Raw genomic sequence first — 22,944 nt, 5'->3', positions numbered from 1 at the left:
TCTCCAAAAAAAAAAGGACTCTTGCTTTATGGCCTGGCTGTGGTTGAGAAGAACCTGAATTCTGCTGCTGGCAGCTTCCCTCTTGTTCTCTCTCTGTCCCATGTCTGTCATGTGAAGGATGCTCAAGTGGGCCCAAGGAGGGGTTCCCATGGTGAGGAACAGGGCCTCCAGCCTCACTTGAGCCTTCAGATGACTGCCTGACAAATTCTCTTCAACCTCAGGAGTCAGAACCACCCAGTCCAACCACTGCCATGATGTTGACCCAGAAAAGCCGAGACAGCAAATATTTGTTGTTTTAAGCCCACTACGTTTTGCTGTAATTGGTCATGCACCATTAGATAACTAATACAATTACCCATACATCGGCTGGCTTTCGGGAGGACACGTCTTGAAACACAGCTGAACTTGAATCTTTTCTGGGGAAAAAAAATTGAAAACATGAATTAATAATTCTTCTCTTGTTGAAGCTGACAGAACCAAGGACGCACACCTTCTTAACGATGCTCTCAAGGCTGTGAGGAGAAAGACAACCAGTGGGAATTCAACGCATCAATTACCTTCTATAGTAACATGAGCTACTGGAGCCCCTAAGAGTCGATCTTCAGCTGCTGTCATGGAAAGTCCTGGGGGTCAACTAGACATCAAAGATGAGAGACCAGGCCTCCAGCACAACTTTTTGTTTAAGCTCATTTAGTGGCTTTCTCAAAGAAGCCCTTTTTTCAAAAAAATTTTTGTAAAGATGGGGTCTTGTTCTGTCACACAGGCTGGATTGCAGTGCATGGCTCACTGCAGCCTCAACCTCCCGGGCTCGGGTGATCCTCCCCTTTTCTGAGGAGCTCAGACCACAAGCATGCACCACTACGCCCAGCTGATTTATAAGCTTTTTTTAGAGACAAGGTTTCACCATGTTAGCCAGGCTGTTTTCTTCTCTTTTTTTTTTTTTTTTTGAGATGGAGTTTCACTCCTGTTGCCCAGACTGGAGTGCAGTGGTGCGATCTTGGCTCAACGCAGCCTCTGCCTCGGCCTCCCAAGCAGCTGGGATTACAGGCATGTGCCACCATGCCCAGCTAATTTTGTATTTTTAGTAGAGATGGGGTTTCTCCATGGTGATGAGGCTGGTCTCCAACTCCTGACCTCAGGTCATCCACCTGCCTCAGCCTCCCAAAGTGCTGGGATTACAGGCGTGAGTCACTGTGCCTGGCCAACTTGGATTTGTTACTGTTTTACAGGGCATGGCCCTCAATATTCACATGAATGACAGTGAGACACACAATGCTTTCTAAAGATTGGTTTTGGCTGGGTGTGGTGGTGCATGCCTGTAATCCCAGCTACTTGGGAGGCTGAGGCAGGAGAATCGCTTGAACCCAGGAGGCGGAGGTTGCAGAGAGCTGAGATCGCTCCATTGCACTCCAGCCTGGGCAACAAGAGCAAAACTCCAACTCAAAAAAAAAAGACTGGTTTTACATTCTGTTGATGTGAATAATTGGTGTGTGCACAAAAGCAAAGTCTCGTCAGTGGGTGCCTGGCCTGGGGCATCAGTTCTGAGCTGGCAGAGATGAGGATACCCTCACCCCTGCCTCTGCCCCACACCCTGTCTGTACCTGGATCCTCCTGCTGGGCCGTGCTGGGGAGCCGCTCCTTTTGCCTCAAGGCCTCCAGGCCTGCCAGGTCGGGCTGGTGGCAGTGGCTGCGCATGACCATGACGCGGTGGCCCTGGGTGATGGCGCGGCTGCGGCAGCCCAGCCGAGCCTGGTCCCGGCACATCCAGTACACCTTCTCCCCGGCCGCCTTCTCCTTCCTATAGAGGAAGGACTCGTGCACCAGGAACCTGCCCCCCAGGGAAGTCCTCAGGAACTCCAGGGGTCGGAGGGGTTCTGAAAGGGAAAGTGACACTGTGAGTAGGGCCACAGGGGCCTGGGTGTCAGGGGTGGGGGTCTAATTTGTCCCCCAAGCCAGGCTCCACCAGGAATCTGCAGTCCCCTAGCAGGCCCCATGGTGGACACTGCCCTCCTCCCCTCTGGGCCCTGAAGCATGAAGCTCAGGCCCTCCAGCCCCGACTTCCACGCTGGCTGGCCCTTTCTAAGGGCTCTGGTGATGCCTGAGCAGGTGGCCTGGCAACCACTAGACCCCGAACACTCCCGAAGGACTCTCCCAAGCCCTCAGACCTCATGCTTGCAGGCGCATCTCCCAGGGCTGGGGAGAAGCCATTCTGGACCGGTCACCAGGGCCTCCTGGCTCCCTGTCCACCTACCCCTCAGCCAGCTGGCAGCCATCTGGCCTCTGACTTGTAACAAGCTGAACTGAAAGGTCACATGATGTTGTGACTGGAGAGAACCCCACGAGACTAGAAGCTGTGTGGGTGGTGTGGGGGGTAGACTAAGAGTGTCCGGGATCCACCGTATGGCCCGTCAGCAGATTCCAAGCAGTCTCTGCCAATGCTACCTGTGGCCGCCATCCCCTTTCTTGAGAGAGCTGAGTGGGTTCCTACCCCTGACAGCCAGTCCCTGTTGCCCTGAAGACCAGCTGCAGGAGCTCAGAGCCTGCAGATGGAGCCTCCTGCCCTTGGGGAGTTTATGGCCCAGGCTGCAGACCCCCATGCGCAACACACACGGCAGCCCACGGGCAGCCTGCAGCCAGCATGTGGCGCACGGGTCCCGGGAGACTAGGGTCACCTGGCCCAGCGCCCTCTGCACGCACCTGGACTGTCCCACTGTGCCAGGTTGGGGAAGTGCTCCCGCTGCCGCAGGGCCTCCAGGCCACCCAGGTCGGGTGGGTGGCAGTGTCTGCGCATGACCATGACCCGCCGGCCCTGGGTGATGGCGCGGCTGCGGCAGCCCATGCGGGCCTGGTCCCGGCAGGTCCAATACACCTTCTCCCCGGCTGCCTTCTCCCGCCGGTAGAGGAAGGACTCGTACACCAAGAAGCTGCCCCCCAGGGGCGTCTTCAAGAACTCTGGGCCTCCTGTTGAGAAATGGGAAGGGAGGAGCAGAGGACACCAGCTCTCAGAGCCAAGATCAGCATGGCCCTGAGGTGAGACCTCCCGCGATGCCTACGCCCCCTCCTCACAGTGAGGTGGCCCCGGAGCCCAGGACACAGATGCTACCATCCCTCCAACTCCACTGGGGCTCCAGCTGCTGGGGTCCCTCTCCTGAGGCTGGGGACTGGTGAGGTGAGGCCCCTGCAGGTGGAGGCCAAGCGTCCCACGCTGCGATGCCTTCAGGGAGGCAGTGTCTGCTGCGTCACGCGTCCGTCCCCAGCGTCCGCCCAGGCTCGCATGCAGGGTGCACTGTGCCTGATGGGTCAGAGTAATGACCCAGGGCCCTCAGGGGACAAAGCTGCTCGGGAGCTGGATGGGGCTGAGAGGGGTGGTCCCCGAGAGCTGGGCAGGTAGAGAGGTGACCCGAGGACTGTGAGGAAGAGGTAGGAGCAGCGTCCACTGTCCTGGATGTGGTGAGAGGGAGGACCCTGTGGGGTGGCAGTGCCTGGCCCAGAGAATACCCTTTCCTCCGTGCAGGCTCAGGGGCCACGGAGGTGGGGAGGCAGCCTGGGGCGTCGTGGGCACATCAGGTGGCAGTGGAAGCAGGGGATGGGGGTGGGTAGCAAGCCCTAGAGGAGAGGCCGGAGGGGGCGGTGTCTGGCTGTGGAACCACCTTCAAGAGGGATGGAGCGGGCTGGGCAGGGGCCATGTGGAGTGGGGAGGCTCGGGAGGCAGGAGGACCCTGCGGGGTACAGCAGCACAGAAGCCTGGGGACCGCAAGACAGAACAGGTCAGGAGGAAGGTGGGGACCCCAAACCACAGGAGGGGGTGGTGTGACCATGGGGCACGCTTCATCCCTTCCACATGGATGCAAACACCAGCAAGGGGCTGGGCGCGGTGGCTCACACCTGTAATCCCAGCACTTTGGGAGGCCGAGGCGGGTGGATCACCCGGTCAGGAGTTCGAGACCAGCCTGACCAACATGGTGAAACACCATCCCTACTAAAAAAATATAAAAAATTAGCTGGGTGTGGTGGCGTGCACCTGTAATCCCAGCTACTCCGAAGGCTGAGACAGGAAAATTACTTGAACCTGGGAGACGGAGGTTGCAGTGAGCCAAGACTACACCACTATACTCCAGCCTGGGCAACAAGAGTGAAACTGTCTCAAAAAAAAAGAAGACCGACCCCTCATCTGGGAGGACCAACATCTGATTAACAGGAGCAACAGAAAGGGATGATGATGGGGAAGTTAACAGAGAGCACGAGAGGATGACCCCACCATGAAGGCCACAAGCCCGAGGCCTAAAAAGGCCCCTAGTGCCCCCAGCACAGCCCAGTGCAGCTGGGAGGGAGCAGAGACCCTAAAACCTCAAGCAAATCCGATTGCACACACAGGATCAGTCACACAAAAGCCACAGTTCAAGGGCAGGCTCTGCACCTGTGACACCAGGGAGGCCAGGCTGCCCCTCGGCGGAGGGAGGCTACAGACATTTCACACCTGCAAGGCCTCAGCGTGCTACCTCCCAGGACCGGCTCAGGAAACAACCGGAGGCAGGAGGACTTCTCCAAACCACAACACCATGAAGAAAACCAAGAAAGAGAAAGGCAGGCCCAGAAGCAGAGAGTTGGCACAGTGAACCCCGAGGGACAGCTGGGCCCAGCCTCTGTTCCCAGATCAGGCTGCACTGGCACGAGGCTCCCTGGCAGCTCCAGCAACCTGGGGTTGTGGATGATCGGATCCAGGTGGGGTCGACCTGGACACACAAAACCAGGCAAACAAACGCAGCAGCTGCCGTTGCACAGAGAAGACAGAGCTGTGTTAGAAGATGGGACCACAGAGCAACCCCCCGTCAGCCGCGAGCAGGTTTCTAGGCTAAGGGAAAACCAAACGTGGCCGGGTGTAGTGGCTCACGTCAGTAATCCCAGCGCTTTGGGAGGCCAAGGCAGGCGGATCACCTAAGGTCAGAGTTTGAGACCAGCCTGGCCAACATGGTGAAACCCTGTCTCTAATAAAAATACAAAAATAGCTGGGTGAGGTGGTGGGCGCCTATAATCCCAGCTACTCAGGAGGCTAAGGCAGGAGAATCGCTTGAACCTGGGAGGCAGAGGTTGCAGTGAGCCGAGATTGCACCACTGCACTCCAGCCTGGGTGACAGAGCGAGACTGCGTCACACACACAAAACACCTGTGCAAAAGTGCACTGAGTAGCTGACAAAGAAATGGAAACACTGATTAACAGTAGTGGAGGCACATTTTAGGGAATGGGACAGCCAAGACCCTAAGAAACAATTGCTTAGAGGCCAGGCGTGGGGGCTCACGCCTGTAATCCCAGCACTTTGGGAGGCGGAGGCGGGCGGATCACAAGGTCAGAAGATCGAGACCACCCTGGCTAACACGGTGAAACCCCGTCTCTATTAAAAATACAAAAAAAAAAAAAAAAAAAATTAGCTGGGCTTGGTGGCGGGCTCCTGTAGTCCCAGCTACTCGGGAAGCTGAGGCTGGAGAATGGCTTGAACCCGGGAGGTGGAGCTTTCAGTGAGCCGAGATGGCGCCACTGCACTCCAGCCTGGGAGACTCTGCCTCAAAAAAATAAATAATAAAAAATAAAAATTGCTCAGAGCAGTTATTTGTGGGGCAGGAGCGGGGGTGAGGACGAGGAAGGGGCAGCTGCATTACCTTGTAGCACCATCTCCCTGGAGATGGAACAAAAAAAACTTCAGCTCTCAAGTCTGAGAAAACTTTAGGGCCATTAGGCAACTCAGCTGACCCAAAGCTGCAGGATGGAGAAGAGCCACTGGAAAGAGAGGCCAGCGCCTCAGGGCCATGAAGAGCAGGTGAGTGGAGGAGGCCGCGCTGAAATGGCTCCTCAGCCAGACGGGATGGGGACATGTATGCCACTGTGGTCATGAAGTCAAAACACCAGGTGCTGCGGGGGGCCGACCGTGTGGATAAAGATGGAGACAGCCGTGACCCTCCTCAGGCCAGCGTTTCAGTACATTATGGGTGTCTATGGAACTACTGGCCGAGAGGAGAAACTGATTGCATGTAAATATCACCTCCTCAATCCTTTTTTTTTTTTTGAGATAGAGTCTCGCTCTGTCGCCCAGGCTGGAGTGCAGTGGCCAGATCTCAGCTCACTGCAAGCTCCGCCTCCTGGGTTCACGCCATTCTCCTGCCTCAGCCTCCGGAGTAGCTGGGACTACAGGTGCCCACCACCTCACCGGGCTAGTTTTTTGTATTTTTTAGTAGAGACGGGGTTTCACCGTGTTAGCCAGGATGGTCTCGATCTCCTGACCTCGTGATCCGCCCGTCTCGGCCTCCCAAAGTGCTGGGATTACAGGCTTGAGCCACCGCGCCCGGCTATATCACCTCCTCAATCCTTAACCGCTCAGACCTTTAGACAGGCTCACACCATAGCAACGAGACTGACCATGTGCAGTCAACGCCCTCTATTAATCCTATGAAATCTTAAGACAAATGGAGGAAGAGGAGGAGGAGGAGGGCAGGGAGGTCTATCCCTGCTGCTGCCGCTGTGGGGCAGGTCGGGCTGGACGGGTGAGGCCAGGCTGAGCAGGAAGGTAGCGCCCATTGAAAGCAGCACGGCGGGGAAGAGGAGGAGGAGGACAGGGCCATGGCTCCTTCTAGGACGTTCACAGAAGGGAAGAGGACGTTTGCCAGCGGGATGCGCAGGGTGGAGAGGGAAAGGCAGTGTGGGGCCTCCTGCCTGCTTTCTGCAGCCCAGCTCCCCGCCCAACCCCAGGTACCTGGGCTCCCCCGCTGCGCCATGTTGGGGCGTTTCTCCCGCTGCCTCAGGGCCTCCAGGCCCCCCAGGTCGGGTGGGTGGCAGTGGCCACGCATCACAGTCACCCGTCGGCCCTGGGTGATGGCGCGGCTGCGGCAGCCCATGCGGGCCTGGTCTCGGCAGGTCCAATACACCTTCTCCCCGGCTGCCTTCTCCCGCCGGTAGAGGAAGGACTGGTACACGAGGAAGCTGCCCCCCAGGGGCGTCTTCAGGAACTCAGGGCCTCCTGGGGAGGTTCGGGAGGCAGTTAGGAGAGGAGGCAGGGGCTGGGCAGGCCTGATCCCACTCCCTTCCCTCCCTGGGCCTCTGATGGCTAAAGAGTCAAGGCAGGGCCAGCGAGCCCCAGAGGAAGGCGGCTCACCAGGGTCTGCATCCACATCCTGGTCCTCGTCCGGGGATCCTTCCAGGGCTTGCGGCTGGGTTGGCAGCTCCTGGTCTTCGACCTTCGCTCGCTTTCTGGGCCGGGGCGTGGTGAGAGTCAGGGGACCAGGACCCCTGTGGTACAGCAGACTATCCACACCTCGGAGCAGCGTGTCCACTTGGCTCCCAGGGCCGTCCTGCCCAGCCTGCAGTGTCTCCGTGGCCTTCTCCTGCTGCCGCCGGGCTTCCAGGCCCTCCATATCGGGAGGGTGGCAGTGGCCACGCATCACGGTCACCCGCTGTCCCTGGGTGATGGCCCGGCTCCGGCAGCTGTGCAGTGCGTGGTCCCGGCAGGTCCAATACACTTTGTCCGCGACAGCCTTCTCCCGCTTGTAGAGGAACGACTCATGTACCAGGAAGCTGCCCCCGTAGCACGTCCTCAGGAACTCGAGGGGCTGGGCCTGTCCTGGAGGAGGGACTCGAGTGGTCACAGCCACCAGGGGTGGGGAGAAGCCCAGGAGTGGCAGCCACTGCAGACTCTGGGGGCTGACATGGGCCTTTCTCCTTTAAGGCTGAAATTTACCCTGGCTTCCTGAGCCAGATATGCCAGAGCCCCCAAGCCCATTCCCATGGAACCCCTACACCAAGCAACCCGGAGGGGAGTCTCATTCCTCTCCTAGCAGCCAGTGAGGCCGCCCCAGCTCAGGCCTGTTAAATGTTGCATCAAGATCACACCTGGAGGGGCCAACCTGGACTCGGACTCAGTGGCCTCTGCTGTCTGTCACTCCTGCTCATGCTTTTTTTTAAGGGTTTGTTTAAATAATCTACCCATTTTTGAATAAAACACACAAGTTATAATACAGTCAAATGGTTCCAAAAGATCACAGTGAAAAATAAGTCTCCCTGTTCCCTGCCCTTCCCTTCCCGCCCCAGGTGCCCAGGGCAGGGGCCACCTCAGATCCTTAAAGCTGTGTCAGGAGGCAGCTGGCCTCCTTGAACCCAAGCCCATCTCCTAGTTACTGGTAATAAAACAGCCAGAACTCCCATTTGCAACTTGCTAAGCCCCAAATGTGCAATTTACACAGCAATCTAGGTTATCACAGCCAGCTTAAGATAAAACTCCTGAAACTCCAGAAATGAGGTCAATTTTCTAAGGCTACAGAGCTACCATCAGGTGGGGCTGGAATTTGAACCTATGACCCAAAACCCAAGACTCTCCCACCAGACTTTTTTTTTTTTTTGAGACAGAGTCTCGCCCCACCACCTAGGCTGGAGTACAATGGCGTGATCTTGGCTCACTGTAACCTCTGCCTCCCGGGTTCAAGCGATTCGTCTGCCTTGGCCTCCCGACTAACTGGGATTACAGGCGCCCGCCACCATGCCCAGTTAATTTCTTTTTTTCTTTTTTTTTGAGATGGAGTCTCACTCTGTCCCCCAGGCTGAAGTGCAGTGGCACGATCTCGGCTCACTGCAAGCTCTGCCTCCCAGGTTCATGCCATTCTCCTGTCTCAGCCTCCTGAGTAGCTGGGACTACAGGTGCCCACCACCACGCCCGGCTGATTTTTTAATTTTTTATTTTTTAGTAGGGACGGGGTTTCACCGTGTTACCCAGGATGGTCTCAATCTCCTGACCTCGTGATATGCCCACCTCAGCCTCCCAAAGTGCTGGGATTATAGGCGTGACCCACTGCGCCCAGCCTCGCCCAGCTAATTTTTTGTATGTTTAGTAGAGACGGGGTTTCAATATGTTGGCCAGGCTGGTCTTCATCTCTTGACCTCATGATTCATCCGCCTCAGCCTCCCAAAGTGCTGGGATTACAGGCGTGAGCCACCGCACCCGGCCTAGGTGTTTTTCCTGAACTTAATGGACACCAGAATCGCCCGAGAACCAGATAAAATTCTGATTTGTTTTTGAGATAGGGTCTCACTCTCTTGTCCAGGCTGGAGGGCAGTGGTGTGATTCTGGCTCACTGCAGCCTCAATCTCCCTGGCTTAAGTGATCCTCCCACCTCAGTCTCACAAGTGGCTGGGACCACAGGCGCACCACGACAGCTGGCTGATTTTTTGTACATATGGGGTCTCACTGTATTGGCCAGGCTGGTCTTGAACTCCTGGGCTCAAGAGATCCTCCTGCCCCCAGCTTCCCAAAGTGCTAGGATTATAGGCATGACCACTGTGCCCAGCCCACATTTACATATATCTATTTTTTCTTTTTTTTTTCTGAGACAGTCTTGCTCTGTCGCCCAGTCTGGAGTGCAGTGGCACAATCTTGGCTCACTGCAACCTCTGCCTCCCGGGTCCAACCGATTCTCTTGCCTCAGCATCCCGAATAGCTGGGATTACAGGCATCTGCCACCATGCCTGGCTAATTTTTTATCTTTAGTAGAGGTGGTCATGTTGGACCATGTTGGTCAGCCTGGTCTCGAATTCCTGACCTCAGGTGATCCACCTGCCTGGGCCTCCCAAAGTGCTGAGATTACAGGCGTGAGCCACTGCGCCCAGTCACATTTTTATATACATACATAATTTTTTTTTTTTTTTTTTTAAGGTTGAAGTCTCGCTCTGTCACCCAGGCTGGAATGCAGTGGAGCCATCTGGGCTCACCGCAACCTCTGCCTCCTGGGTTCAAGTAAGTCTCCTGCCTCAGCCTCCCGAGTAGCTGGGATTACAGGCATCCACCACCACACCCCACTAAGTTTTGTATTTTTAGTAGAGACGGGGTTTCACCATGTTGATCAGGCTGGTCTCGAACTCCTGACCTCATGATCTGTCCACCTTGGCCTCCCAAAGTGCTGGGATTACAGGCATGAGCCACTGCGCCCGGCCACATTTATATTTTTAAAAGTCATTTTAGCTTCGAGTACATTTTAAAAGACCCCGTGGGACCCCACATTTCTATTTGGGCTCAGGAAGGGCCCTTGGGTCCCCTGCCCCAAGTGGACATGGCGGGGGGTGGACTGTACTCACCCAGCCCCAGGATCGAACGCTTCTTGGGCGGCAGGCTCAGCAGTGACAGGGCTCGGGGTCCCTCATCCTCCTCCGAGGCTGGCTTGTTCAGCACCAGCCCAGGAGTGGGCTCTGGCTCTGGCTTTGGCTCCTCAGGACACTGCCACGGGCCCACCCCCTCCAGTGGCTCCTCCACTGGGCCTCCAGGGCCCTCAGGATCCTGGGGCTCTCCCAAGCCCTCTGGCAGGGCCAGGCTGGGCAGCTTCTCTCTCTGGCGCCGGGCCTCCAGGCCTTGCTCATCGGGCACATGGCAGTGGCCCCGCATCACTGTGGCCCGCAGGCCTCGGGTGATGGCCCGGCCCCGGCAGCCCAGCTCAGCATGCTGGCGACACTTCCAGTACACCTTGTCCCCCACAGCCTTCTCCTGCTTGTACAGGAAGGACTCCAGCACCAGGAGGCGGCCCCCGAATGGTGTCCTCAGGAACTCCAGGGACTGAGGGGCTGCTGGGGGAAGGGGAGGGCGGGGTTAGCCAACCTAAAGCCAAGCTCCAGGTCGCAGGCACAGAGGAGAGCCAGGGAGGACGTGGGGGTTCTGAGTGTGGCGGGTGCCTTCTCCTGCTCCCAAGCAAGAAGCCCAGACTCTCAGGGCTGGTTTTTATTTTGGGGGTGGTAGTGGATGTTTTTAGGGAGCTGAAGGAATTCTGCACATCACTGCAACTCCCATGAGCCCTGGTACCTGACTGTGATCTTCACACCAGCCTGGGACAGGCTCAGGATCAGAGACCAGGAGGCTCAGCTGGGAGCAAGGACAAGACACTGTGCTAGAAGTGGGGTGTGCAGGGCCTGCTGTGAGCACTGGAAGCCACAGGGTGGCTGGGCAGGGGCAGCAGGCCACACCTCACCTGTGTCCAGCTTGCTGCACTTCTGTTCAGGCATCTGCAGGGCTGGCTGGACCACCCTTCCCTGCTCCTCGACTGGCAGGATCTGCAAGGTGCTGGCGAGGGTGGCAGGGCCAGCCATCTCCAGGGAAAGGACGCAGTGCACTTCCTGGGGCTTGGAGCCCACCCCATCCTCATCTTGGTTGGAGGCTGTGAGCAGGACCAGTTTGGAGAACTTCCTGGGGGCTGCTGGGACGACATCCGTGGCTGGCTCGGGGCACGGCTCCTGGCCAGCCTTCACGCTCTCACCCTCCTGCTCGCTGGGCTCAGGCAGGGGCATCCCGGGACCCACGGCCTGTCCCTCAGGCCACACTCAGCCCCCAGCAGGTGGATTTCTCCTACTCCCAGGCAAGCAACCTGGAGTTCAGCGGTTCCGTCCTAAGGAAGGAAGCAAAATCCCGTCAGTGGAGGAAGCCCTTGGGGGGCTCTAGACACCACTCTGGGAGGGAGGTGGGCAGATGGGGCTGCCTCACTGCTCGCTGGAGCCAAGGCTGGCGGGGGCCCTGATGGAACTAGGCTTCTGTTCTGCCAGTTCCTCTCCTGGCAGCCTTGGATATGTCACCCCCATCTAACCCCATCTGGAAAATGTGCACAGTAAACAGTCTCCACAAGGGGCCATCAGAGTGACTAATGGACTAAGAGCCCAGCCACTACCGAAGGGCCTCCCACGTTCTGAGCATAGAAGAAGGGTTTCCACCTGCATTTCCAGTACCCTCTCCAGCCCCTACATTATGACGGCAGGACATTCTTTTTTTTTTTTTTTTTTTTGAGACGGAGCCTCTCTCTGTCGCCCAGGCTGGAGTGCAGTGGCTGGATCTCGGCTCACTGCAAGCTCCGCCTCCCGGGTTCACTCCATTCTCCTGCCTCAGCCTCCCAAGTAGCTGGGACTACAGGCGCCCGCCACCTTGCCCGGCTAATTTTTTTGTATTTTTAGTAGAGACGGGGTTTCACCGCGTTAGCCAGCATGGTCTCGATCTCCTGACCTCGTGATCTGCCCACCTCAACCTCCCAAAGTGCTGGGATTACAGGCTTGAGCCACCGCACCCGGCCCAGGACATTCTTACTGACCCAGTTGTAGATGACGACAGTGAGGCACAGACAACTGTGGGAGGCGGAAAGCTGAGACCCGTTTCTGCTCAGATGCCCAAGGACTTGCTAGGACCTTTTTGGAAACCACGCGCTTCACCAGGACACCGGGCACCTGTCTCCGGAGCGTGGGCCTCGCACACAGAGCCCTTCCAGAGGACAGTGCTGCACCTTGGCCTGGGAGGCAGAAAGCCCTTTCTGGGCTCGGGCAGACCCAGTCCCTATCCTGTCCTGGAGGCCCCAGGCCACCCCTGCTTCGGGAGATACCAGGGCCCCAATGTGGCAGCCACCTTGTGCCCGAGCTGTTGCAGTTGCTGCCTCGGCTGGTCGGGGACGGGGCTGCGGTGGTGTCTGGAGAATCCCCAGGTCAACACGGGTTCCAGTCTGGAGAGGCAGAAAGGGCAGATAATGGGGAACCGGGCAGGGCTGGGGGGGAGTCCTGGGGGCAGTCAGTGGCAGTCACAGTGTGGGGTGGGGCTTTTTGTGTGGGGAAAAGAGGGATCAGATTGTTACTGTGTCTATGTAGAAAAGGAAGACATAAGAAACTCCATTTTGATCTGTACTAAGAAAAATTGTTCTGCTTTTAGATGCCATTAATCTGTAACTTTAACCCCAACCCTGTGCTCACAGAAACATGTGGTGTATTGAATCAAGGTTTAAGGGATTTAGGGCTGTGCAGGATATGCCTTGTTAACAATATGTTTGCAGGCAGCGTGCCTGGTAAAAGTCATCACCATTCTCCATTCTTGATTAACCAGGGACACAATGCTTTGTGGAAAGCTGCAGGGACCTCTGCCCAAGAAAGCCTAGGTATTGTCCAAAGTTTCCCCGCACTGAGACAGCCTGAGATGTGGCCTCGTGGGAAAGGAAAGACCTTACATTCCCCCAGCCCAACACCTGTGAAGGGTCTGTGCTGAGGAGGAATAGTGAGAGGGAGACTTCTTTGCAGTTGAGATAAAAGGAACGTTTCTGTCTCCTGCTCATCCCTGGGAATGGAATATCTCGGTGTAAAGCCGACCATTCATTCTATTCTGATATAGGAGAAAATCGCCCAGTGGCTGGAAGTGAGATACACTGGCCGTAATACTGCTGTTACTCTTTGCTACACTGGGATGTTCGTGTAAAGCGAAACATAAATCTGGCCTACGTGCACATCCAGACACAGTACCTTTCCTTGAACTTATTCATGATACAGATTCCTTTGCTCACATGTTTCCCTGCTGACCTTCTCCCCACCATCATCCTGTTGCCCTGCCACACTCCCCTCGCCAAGATAGTAAAAATAGTGATCCATAAATACTGAGGGAACTCGGAGACCAGCGCCAGTGTGGGTCCTCGCACGTTGAGTGCCCATCTCCTGGGCCCATTGTTCTTTCTCTATGCTTTGTCTCTGTGTCTTATTTCTTTTCTCAGTCTCTCATCTCCACCTGATGAGAAATACCCACAGGTGTGGAGGGGCAGGCCTCCTTCACCTGGCACCTAATGTGGGGCACGAACCCATGACCCTGAAATTAAGAGTCGCATACTCTACTGAGCTAGCTGGGCAATTCTTTTTTAGATGACCAATTTGGCCACAATTATAACATTTTCCCCTAAATGTTCTAACTTGTCCTCCTAAAGTGACTCCAGTCATTGCTTGAGCCATTAGCATAGCCTTATGCATGGCTCCTTCAGTCCTATTACAAGCCTTCACTTACTCTGTAATTACATCAACTCCTGCTGAGCACTGGAATCTAATCTCTCATATAAAGGGAGTTGGGTCCATATTGTTTAACTCCTTCCTTCATGTCTTTTAACATTTTCATGGTGAAAGGTTCATATCTAGCATTAGCCACCGCAGGTGCTCCTGCTGGAGCCCCTTCCCCGGCCAGTACCCATTGTAAAACTACCAGGAACTGCCATGCCTCAAGACCTCCGTTTTCTAACTTCATCAAAGACCGCATGCAGTGTGCTACCGTGTCCACTAGGTGGTGCTGGTGGATTAAGTCTCATAGTGGACGGCTGAGGATACAGTGCTGCGCCCTGTGGTGCTGATGGACAAACCACCACTGCCGTGGGTTGCTTGGATGATGCCGTGCTATTTGGCGTGGGACACACCGCTTGAGATCTGTATTGAACCTCTGGAGGCGGCCAAAACTGAGGCTCGGCTGGCTGCCAGTATTCATAAGCGAGCCACGGTTGGGTTTTATTTTCTACTGGCTGATACTGTGGATACCGTGTCTGGATTGGCTTTGCTGAGACAGAGACTCTATCCTTTTCTACGTGATTTTCTCTTGGGGTTTGTACTTGTCTAACCTGCATTTGAGGTTGTAATGTTACAGGTATCTGAACCGCGGGAGGAAGAGTTGGCCATCGTGGTTTAGACTCTGATGGCCCCAGTGATTCTGGAGCTTTCCCCCCAATTTTGATGATTCAGGATATATTACCTCCTGTAATTGATTGTAGTCAACATGGCTTTATAGCCAATTGACATTCCGGATTTGTATCTTCAAAGGCCATTAATTCTACAATGGCCTTTTGGGCGTTATCATCTGTAGTAGATTTTTGAGCGGTATCTTGCAATCTTGCCAGGGTAGGGCTCTTTAGAGCCTTGTCTAATTGAATTAAAAGACAGGCAGGTGGTTCCTGGTTCCATGAATTTTTTCCCAGGCCCTGAGGCAAATCACTCTTACTTGTTTAAGTCAACATTTTGAGTTCAGGAGCCATTACACTCTGCTGCATATTTACAATGTGAACTTTCCATTCCTTTCTCGAATTCTGTCCCTGCCTCTTCTTCACAATCTATTACACAGCTTTCAGGCGCATCAGAAACTGAAATGCTGTCTTCTCCTGTTTGAAGCAGTTCTAAAGCTGCTTTAATAACGGCCCAATCAGGCCGGGCGCGGTGGCTCAAGCCTGTAATCCCAGCACTTTGGGAGGCCGAGATGGGCGGATCACGAGGTCAGGAGATCGAGACCATCCTGGCTAACACGGTGAAACCCCGTCTCTACTAAGAAATACAAAAAATAGCCGGGCGAGGTGGCGGGCGCCTGTAGTCCCAGCTACTCGGGAGGCTGAGGCAGGAGAATGGCGTGAACCCGGGAGGTGGAGCTTGCAGTGAGCTGAGATCGTGCCACTGCACTCCAGCCTGGGGCACAGAGCAAGACTCCGTCTCAAAAAAAAAAAAAAAAAAAAAAAAAAAAAAAGGCCCAATCATTCCATACTATAAGTGGGGTTATTTTACCTTTCCTATTTGCTTGTTTTAATTCTTTGCCAATTTTTTCCCAATCTTTTAGATCTAAATTTGTTCTGGAAACCATGGGCAGAATTGTTCTATTGTTTGAATGAGCATAATTAGATTTTCTGCAGAGGCTCTAACTGAACCCCTAAGTCACCATGGGTGCCTGGAGAGGCAGAACGGGCAGATAATGAGGAACCGGGCAGGGCTGGGTGGGAGCCTGGGGGCAGTCAGGGGCAGTCATGGTGTGGGGTGGGCTCTTTGGGGCAACCGAGTGTGGGCAGATGGTGGGGTCTTTCCCACCTCAGCCTCGAATTGAGACTGCAGTCCCCTGACATTTTTAGCGTCCTCACCCCCACCTCACATGTTACAGTTCCAATTCCCACGGGTCTCCCACTTTGCTCCAAAGTTCCCTGGCCTGGGGCCCCACATTCCGCTCTGGAAGCCCTGGTCGGTTCCAGGGACAACATAGAGGGGAGTGGCTCCTTAACTCCATTAAGGCTCCGTCCCCAGGAAATCACAGGTACCAGGAGGGCCAATCCCTCGGGCGAACACTTCCCACTTCTGTTTACAGGGCTTCCAAGACCCATGTGCTTCAACACATCTGGAAAAAGTTCCAATACAAGAAAAGGCCCTGGCCATCGGCTTGTGGAAGGTTGAAGACCCCTTCCCACTCTTGCCCTTTTAAGCTCTTGGGTGGTAGATCCTGACCCAGCACCACTCCGCCCATTAAAGTCCACAGGCCCCTTGGCAACCGGGCTTTGTCTCCACCTGCCTGAACCTTGACTGGCCTGGGGCGGCTTGCCTGACCAACAGTGTGGCAGGAGCGCAGGGTCCACATTCCCACACTTCACGGGCCAGGGCCCTGAGTCTGCAGGGAAGGCAGCTGTAGGAGAGGCCACGTGCAGGGCACCACCACATTCGGGGAGACCACCTTGTACCCTCCAGCCCAGCAGCCTATTAACTGCCTGCAGACATGAAGGAACCGGGGGACCCCACAGAACCTGATCACCGGGGAACTCCTATCATTTTAAGCCAGTAAGATCATGCGTCTTATGCTACACAACAATAGCGGATACGCCTGGCAAGTAAGTGACTCTAGCGGGTTCCGGCTTTTTACTTTTTTGAGACAGGGTCTCGCTCTGTTGCCCAGGCTAAGTGCAGTGGCACCATCTCAGCTCACTGCAACCTCCACCTCCTGGGTTTCAAGCTATTCTGCTGCCTCAGACTCCCAAGTAGCTGTGATTACAGTTGCCTGCCAACATGCCTGGCTAACTTTTGTATTTTTTGGTAGATATGGGGTTTCACCATGTTGGCCATGCTGGTCTCAAACTCATGACCTCAAGTGATCCACCCGCCTCAGCCTCCCAAAGTGCAGGGGTTACAGATGTGAGCCACTACACCCGGCCAATTCTGGCTTTTTGATAGATGGAATAATACAAACGGTTATGAAATATCTGACATAAAACCATTTGTGAGCTCGAATGCCATGCTACGCTACACAAATGCCACATCCCCCAGATGGGTGCATATAAAGGGCTAGTAGCGAAGGAAACAAAAATATGAAGTAGAAGGGACAGCAAAGGAGAATTATGCATTTTAAAACATCTCCACTGGCCAGGCGTGGTGGCTTGCCCCTGTAATCCCAGCACTTTGGGAGACTGAGGCGGGCAGATCACCTGAGGTCAGAAGTTCGAGACCAGCCTGGCCAACATAGAGAAGCCCGTCTCTACTAAAAATACAAAAATGAGCCAGGCGTGGTGGCAGGCACCTCTAATCCCAGCTACTCGAGAGGCTGAGGCAGGAGAATCGCTTGAACCAGAAGGCAGAGGTTGCAGTGAGCAGAGATCACACCCTTGCACTCCAGGCTGGGCAACAGAGCGAGACTCCATCTCAAAAATAAAAATAAAAATAAAGCAGCCTTTTCACAAGATGGCGCCGAAAGCAAAGAAGGAAGCTCTGCCCCTCGTAAACCCAAAGTCAAAGCGAAGGCTTTAGAGACCAAGAAGGCAGGGTTGAAAGGTGTCCACAGCCACCAAAAAAAAGATCACCCACCTTCTGGCAGCCCAAGACGCTGCGACTCCAGAGGCAGCCCAGATATCCTCGGAAGAGCCCCCGGGAGAAACAAGCTTGACCACTCTGCGATCATCAATTTTCCACTGACCACTGAGTCCGCCACGAAGAAAACAGAAGACAACAACACACTGTGTGCACTGTGGATGTTCAAGTTCACAAGCGCCAGATCACACAGGCTGTGAAGCAGCTCTGGGATATGGATGTGGCCACAGTCAACACCCCGATTCGGCCTGATGGAGAGAAGGCATGTGTTCAACTGGCTCCTGATTACGTTGCTTTGGGTGTTGCCAACAAAACTGAGATCATCTAAACTGAGTCTAGCCAGTTAATTCTAAATATATGTATATCTTTTCACCATTAAAAAAAAAAAAACTGCAACATATGACATGCCAGCCACAAGGGGACAAACACTGTCCGATTCCACTTGTATGAGGTCCCCATCGCGGTCAAACTCATGGGGACAGAAAATAGAATGGGGGTGCCAGGGGCCGGGGAATGAGGAGTGAATGTTTCACGAGGACAAAGCAGAAGTTGGGGAAGATGAAAAGGTTCTGGAGACGAACAGTGGTGACGGCTGCACAATGAATGTACACCACTGACCTGAACACTTCAACATCGAGCTCAGTGAGAGCAGCTGCCCACAAAGACCAAGGGTTGCAGGATGCAATTTACATGAATGACCAATATGGTAAATTTTACGTCATGTATATTTTACCACACACACACGAGCCATCTGTAACAAACTATACGCAAAACACCCCATTTCCCTAACATTATCAGTGAACAAGGTTCTCCATACAAGGTAGATTTTCTAGTAACTAAAGTTATCCCTCTATGATTCAGAATCATATGATTTTTATCTGATTCAAAATTTACCCATCTAGGATGGATTTTTTTTTTTTTTTTTTGAACTCTGTCGCCCAGTCGCCCAGGCGGGAGTGCAGTGGCACGATCTCAGTTCACTGCAACCTCTGCCTCCCGGGTTCAAGTGATTCTCCTGCCTCAGCCTCCTGAGTAGCTGGGACTACAGACGCGTGCCACCACGTCCAGCTAATTTTTGTATTTTTTAGTAGAGATGGGGTTTCCCCATATTGGCCAGTCTGGTCTCGAACTTCTGACCTCATGATCTGCCCACCTTGGCCTCCCAAAGTGCTGGGATTACAGGTGTGAGCCATTGCGCCCAGCCAGAATGGACACCTTTTGCTTTTTATTTTAGTGGCAGGATTTCACTATGGCCCAAACTGGAGTGTGGTAGCACGATCACTGCAGCCTCTGCCTCCCAGGTTCAAACCATCTTCCCACCTCCGCATCCAGAGTAGCTGGGACTACAGGCACACACTACCATGCCTGGCTAATTTTTGTACTCTTTGTAGAGATGGGGTTTTATCATGTTGCCCAGCCTGGTTTTTTAATTTAAATTAAAAAAAATTTTTGGTAGCAACAAGGTCTTGCTATGTTTCCAGGTTGGTCTTGAACTCCTGGGCTCAAGCGATCCTCCCAGCTCAGCCTCCTAAGCACAGGATGGATGCCTTTATAAGCTCTTCTCATCCTCTTCCCTGTCCAGGGAAAGGGAGCATCCGTCCTCCCTCTGGCTTTAGAAGGGTCTCTACCAGCTCCCCGATGCACCCCTCCCTGTTTTGCTTCCCTGTCTCCAGAGCTATTGTACCTCTGCTCTTTTACTTCCACTGGGCTTGTCAAGGTACTTAGGTTATTTTTTTTAGGACACAGGAGATCTGACAAAAACTCCTCCCTCCCTCAGCCACCCAAATGTGCAGCGCGCCACTTCCTTCTCACCTCGGCCGCCTTCGGGCTGCCCCCAGCTCTACTGACATCACGCTCCTCTGAAGCCACCGTGCAGGTGGGACCAGCTTGGTCATTCCACCAGTCACAATCTCCCTCACACACACCTGCTCCAGCCTGGGGCTGGCCTTCAGGGAAGAGAGTCCTCTGTGTGAGGCGACACAACCCAAAATGTGGGTCTATTCAAACAGTGGAATATTACTCAGCAAATTAAAAAGAAATGATGTTCTGATACACGTTACACGCAGCCAGTCACAAAGATCCAGTGTCACACGATTCAACTGACATGAAGTGTCCAGAATGGGCCAATCTATGGAGACAGAAAGCTGACGGATAGATGCTTAGGGCTGGGAGGGACCGAGAGATTGGGAGTGATGGCTGAGGGGTCTGGGGTTCCTTTCTAGGGTGATAAAAATGTCTTAAAATTAGCTGGGCACGATGGCTCATGCCTGCAATCCCAGCACCTTGGGAGGCCGAGACGGGTGGATCACGAGGTCAGGAGATCGAGACCATCCTGGCTAACACGGTTGAAACCCCGTCTCTCTAAAAATACAAAAAATTAGCTGGGTGTGGTGGCGGGCGCCTGTAGTCCCAGCTACTCCGGAGGCTGAGGCAGGACAATGGCCTGAACCCAGGAGGTGGAGCTTGCCGTGAGCCGAGATCGCGTCACTGTACTCCAGCCTGGGAGACACAGCGAGACTCTGTCTAAAAAAAAAGTCCTAACACTGATGGTAGTGATGCTTGTACAACTTTCTGAATATATTAAAAGCAGTGAATTGTAGACTTTAGATGGAGAAATTGTATGGTATGTAAGTTATACCTCAGAAAGGTTACTGAAAAGCAATCCCTGGCTGGGCACGGTGCCTCACGCCTGTAATCCCAGCACTTCGGGAGGCCGAGGCACATAGATCATGAGGTCAAGAGTTCGAGACCAGCCCAGCCAATATGGCGAAACCTCATCTCTACTAAAAATACAAAAATTAGCTGGGCATGGTGGCAGGTGCCTATAATCCCAGCTACTCGGAAGGCTGAGACAGAAGAATTGCTTGAACCCAGGAGGTGGAGGTTGCAGTGAGCCGAGATGGCGCCACTGCACTCCAGCCTGGGCCAGAGAGAGAAGCCGTCTCAAAAAAAAAAACCAAAAAAAAAAAAAAAAAAACAGGGCCAGGCATGGTGACTCATACCTGTAATCCTAGCACTTTCGGAGGCGAAGGTGGGCAGATCACCTGAGGTCAGGAGTTTGAGTCCAGCCTGACCAACACGGAGAAACCTGGTATATACTAAAAATACAAAATTAGCTGGGCATCTTGGCGCATGCCTGTAACCCCAGCTACTCGGGAGGCTGAGGCAGGAGATCGCACCATTGTACTCCAGGCAACAAGGGCAAAACTCCATCTCAAACAACAACAACAAAGCAAACAAAAAAACAATGGTCGGAATGACTCACATCCCAAGGGTCTCTTGGTGAAAAAGTTTTTCTGTTTTTTTTTTCCAGACAGAGTCTGTCACCCAGGCTGGAGTGCAGTGGTGCCATCTTAGCTCACTGCAACCTCCGCCTCCTGGGGTCAAGCGATTCTTAGGCCTCAGCCTCCTGAGTAGCTGGGATTATAGGCACCCGCAACCACGCGTGGCTAAATTTTGTTGTGTATTTTTAGTAGAGACGGGGTTTCACCATTTTGGCCAGCCTGGTCTCGAACTCCTGGCCTCTAGTTACCTACCTGCCTCTCAAAATGCTGGGATTACAGGCGCTCTACTGAACAGCAGAAGCTTCTTGTTCTTGGGTTTGCTTTACTCATCTAAGAAGGGGTGGCATGCATTATATGTTGTGAAATTTTCTAAGATCTAATATCATATTCTAAAAATATATAGAAACCATTTCAGAATGTTAAGACTATAATACTAAATTACCCCAATCCTGCCACTCAAATGCACAACTACTTCCATTGTTGAATTAATGCCTTTAACACACTTCCTTTTCTGTAGCACACACTGCGTTCAATCATGTCTGCTACTGTATCCCTCTCGAGAGCAGGAAGCCCCCACCCGAGGCCACCTGGAATCTTTCCGCAGGACCATTGCATGAGGCAGGACCACCTTTAATGAGAAAGCGCCAATTTAAATCCTCAGCAGCAATACTCGACATGGCCACAAGATGGTGGTGTTGCTCCTGAAATGTTCCTATTGCCTTGGTAAAGTCACACGGGTGGCAATGATTTCAAACAAGAATTTGGAAATTTTTCCAAGTTGGAAAAAAAATTCAAGAGGATTTCCAAAATGTTGTATTTACAAAAAGTATTACTTAGAACTGGGCATGGTGGGCGTATCTGTAGTCCCAGATACTTGGGACGTTGCCGCAGGAAAATGGCTTGAGCCCAGGAGTTTGAAGCCAACCTAGGCGACATCTCAAGACCCCATCTCAAGAAACAAAAACTAGGCCGGGCGCGGTGGCTCACGCCTGTAATCCCAGCACTTCGGGAGGCCGAGGTGGGCGGATCACGAGGTCAAGAGATCGAGACCATCCCAGGCCAAAATGGTAAAACCCCATCTCTACTAAAAATACAAAAATTAGCTGGGCGAGGTGGCGGGTGCCCGTGGTCCCAGCTACTCGGGAGGCTGAGGCAAAACAATCGCTTGAACCCAGGGGGCAGAGGCTGCAGTGAGCGGAGACCACACCACTGCACTCCAGCCTGGGAGGCAGAGCGAGATTCCGTCTCCAAAAAAAAAGGAAAAAAAATTAAAACAAAGGAATAAATATATACACATATATAAGAGTTAGAGGCCGGGCGCGTTGGCTCAACCCTGTAATCCCAGCACTTTGGGAGGCCGAGATGGGCGGATCACGAGGTCAGTAAATCGAGACCATGCTGGCTAACATGGTGAAACCCCGTCTCTACTAAAAAATACAAAAAATTAGCTGGGCGCGGTGGCGGGCGCCTGTAGTCCCAGCTACTTGGGAGGCTGAGGCAGGAGAATGGCGTGAACCCAGGAGTCGGAGCTTGCAGTGAGCTGAGATCCGGCCACTGCACTCCAGCCTGGGCGACAGAGCGAGACTCCGTCTCAAAAAAAAAAAAAAAAAAAAAGAAGGAGTTAGAGCGGCTGAGCGCAGTGGCTCACGCCTGTAATCCCAGCACTTTGGGAGGCCGAGGCGGGCAGATCACCTGAGGTCGGCAGTTAGAGACCAGCCTGACTAACATGGAGAAACCTGGTATCTACTAAAAATACAAAATTGGCCGGGCGCGGTGGCTCACGTCTGTAATCCCAACACTTTGGGAGGCCGAGATGGGTGGATCATGAGGTCAGGAGTTCGAGACCATCCTGGCTAACATGGTGAAACCCCGTCCCTACTAAAATTACAAAAAATTAGCCGGGCGTGGTGGCGTGCGCCTGTAGTCCCAGCTACTCGGGAGGCTGAGGCAGGAGATCGCGCCATTGAACTCCAGCCTGGGCAACAAGGGCAAAACTCCATCTCAAACAACAACAACAACGAAGCAAACAAAAAAATAACGGTCAGAATGACTCACATCCCAAGGGTCTCTTGGTGAAAAAGTTTTTCTGTTTTTTTTTCAGACAGAGTCTGTCACCCAGGCTGGAGTGCAGTGGTGCCATCTTAGCTCACTGCAACCTCCGCCTCCTGGGGTCAAGCGATTCTTAGGCCTCAGCCTCCTGAGTAGCTGGGATTATAGGCACCCGCAACCACGCGTGGCTAAATTTTGTTGTGTATTTTTAGTAGAGACGGGGTT

General features: G+C 53.7%; 1 protein-coding gene across 9 annotated transcripts in view; it reads right to left on the bottom strand.

The window, feature by feature from the left end:
- LOC105467899 (FLYWCH-type zinc finger 1) overlaps positions 1-22,944 on the bottom strand; it is a 46,888-nt gene that overhangs the window by 12,234 nt on the left and 11,710 nt on the right. For 3 of the 9 annotated variants that reach the window (XM_011717729.3, XM_011717725.3, XM_011717727.3), the window contains exons 3-9: positions 10,990-11,403; positions 10,109-10,591; positions 7,143-7,607; positions 6,744-7,007; positions 2,698-2,961; positions 1,602-1,874; positions 356-416 (exon numbers count right to left, since the gene is read on the bottom strand). In XM_011717729.3, the coding sequence (XP_011716031.2) occupies positions 356-416; positions 1,602-1,874; positions 2,698-2,961; positions 6,744-7,007; positions 7,143-7,607; positions 10,109-10,591; positions 10,990-11,305 (2,126 nt within the window). In that variant the 5' untranslated portion in view covers positions 11,306-11,403. Of the gene's footprint in view, positions 1-351; positions 417-1,601; positions 1,875-2,697; positions 2,962-6,743; positions 7,008-7,142; positions 7,608-10,108; positions 10,592-10,989; positions 11,404-17,383; positions 17,635-22,944 lie in introns of those variants that run through there. The other 6 variants (XM_071083974.1, XM_071083975.1, XM_071083973.1 and 3 more) reach the window with 5 other exon arrangements.

Source organism: Macaca nemestrina, chromosome 18 (assembly GCF_043159975.1).
Source record: "Macaca nemestrina isolate mMacNem1 chromosome 18, mMacNem.hap1, whole genome shotgun sequence".
NCBI classification, from domain to species: Eukaryota; Metazoa; Chordata; class Mammalia; order Primates; family Cercopithecidae; genus Macaca; species Macaca nemestrina.
Note: the sequence above shows the minus strand (reverse complement) of the source record. Positions and strands in the feature narration are given on the sequence as shown.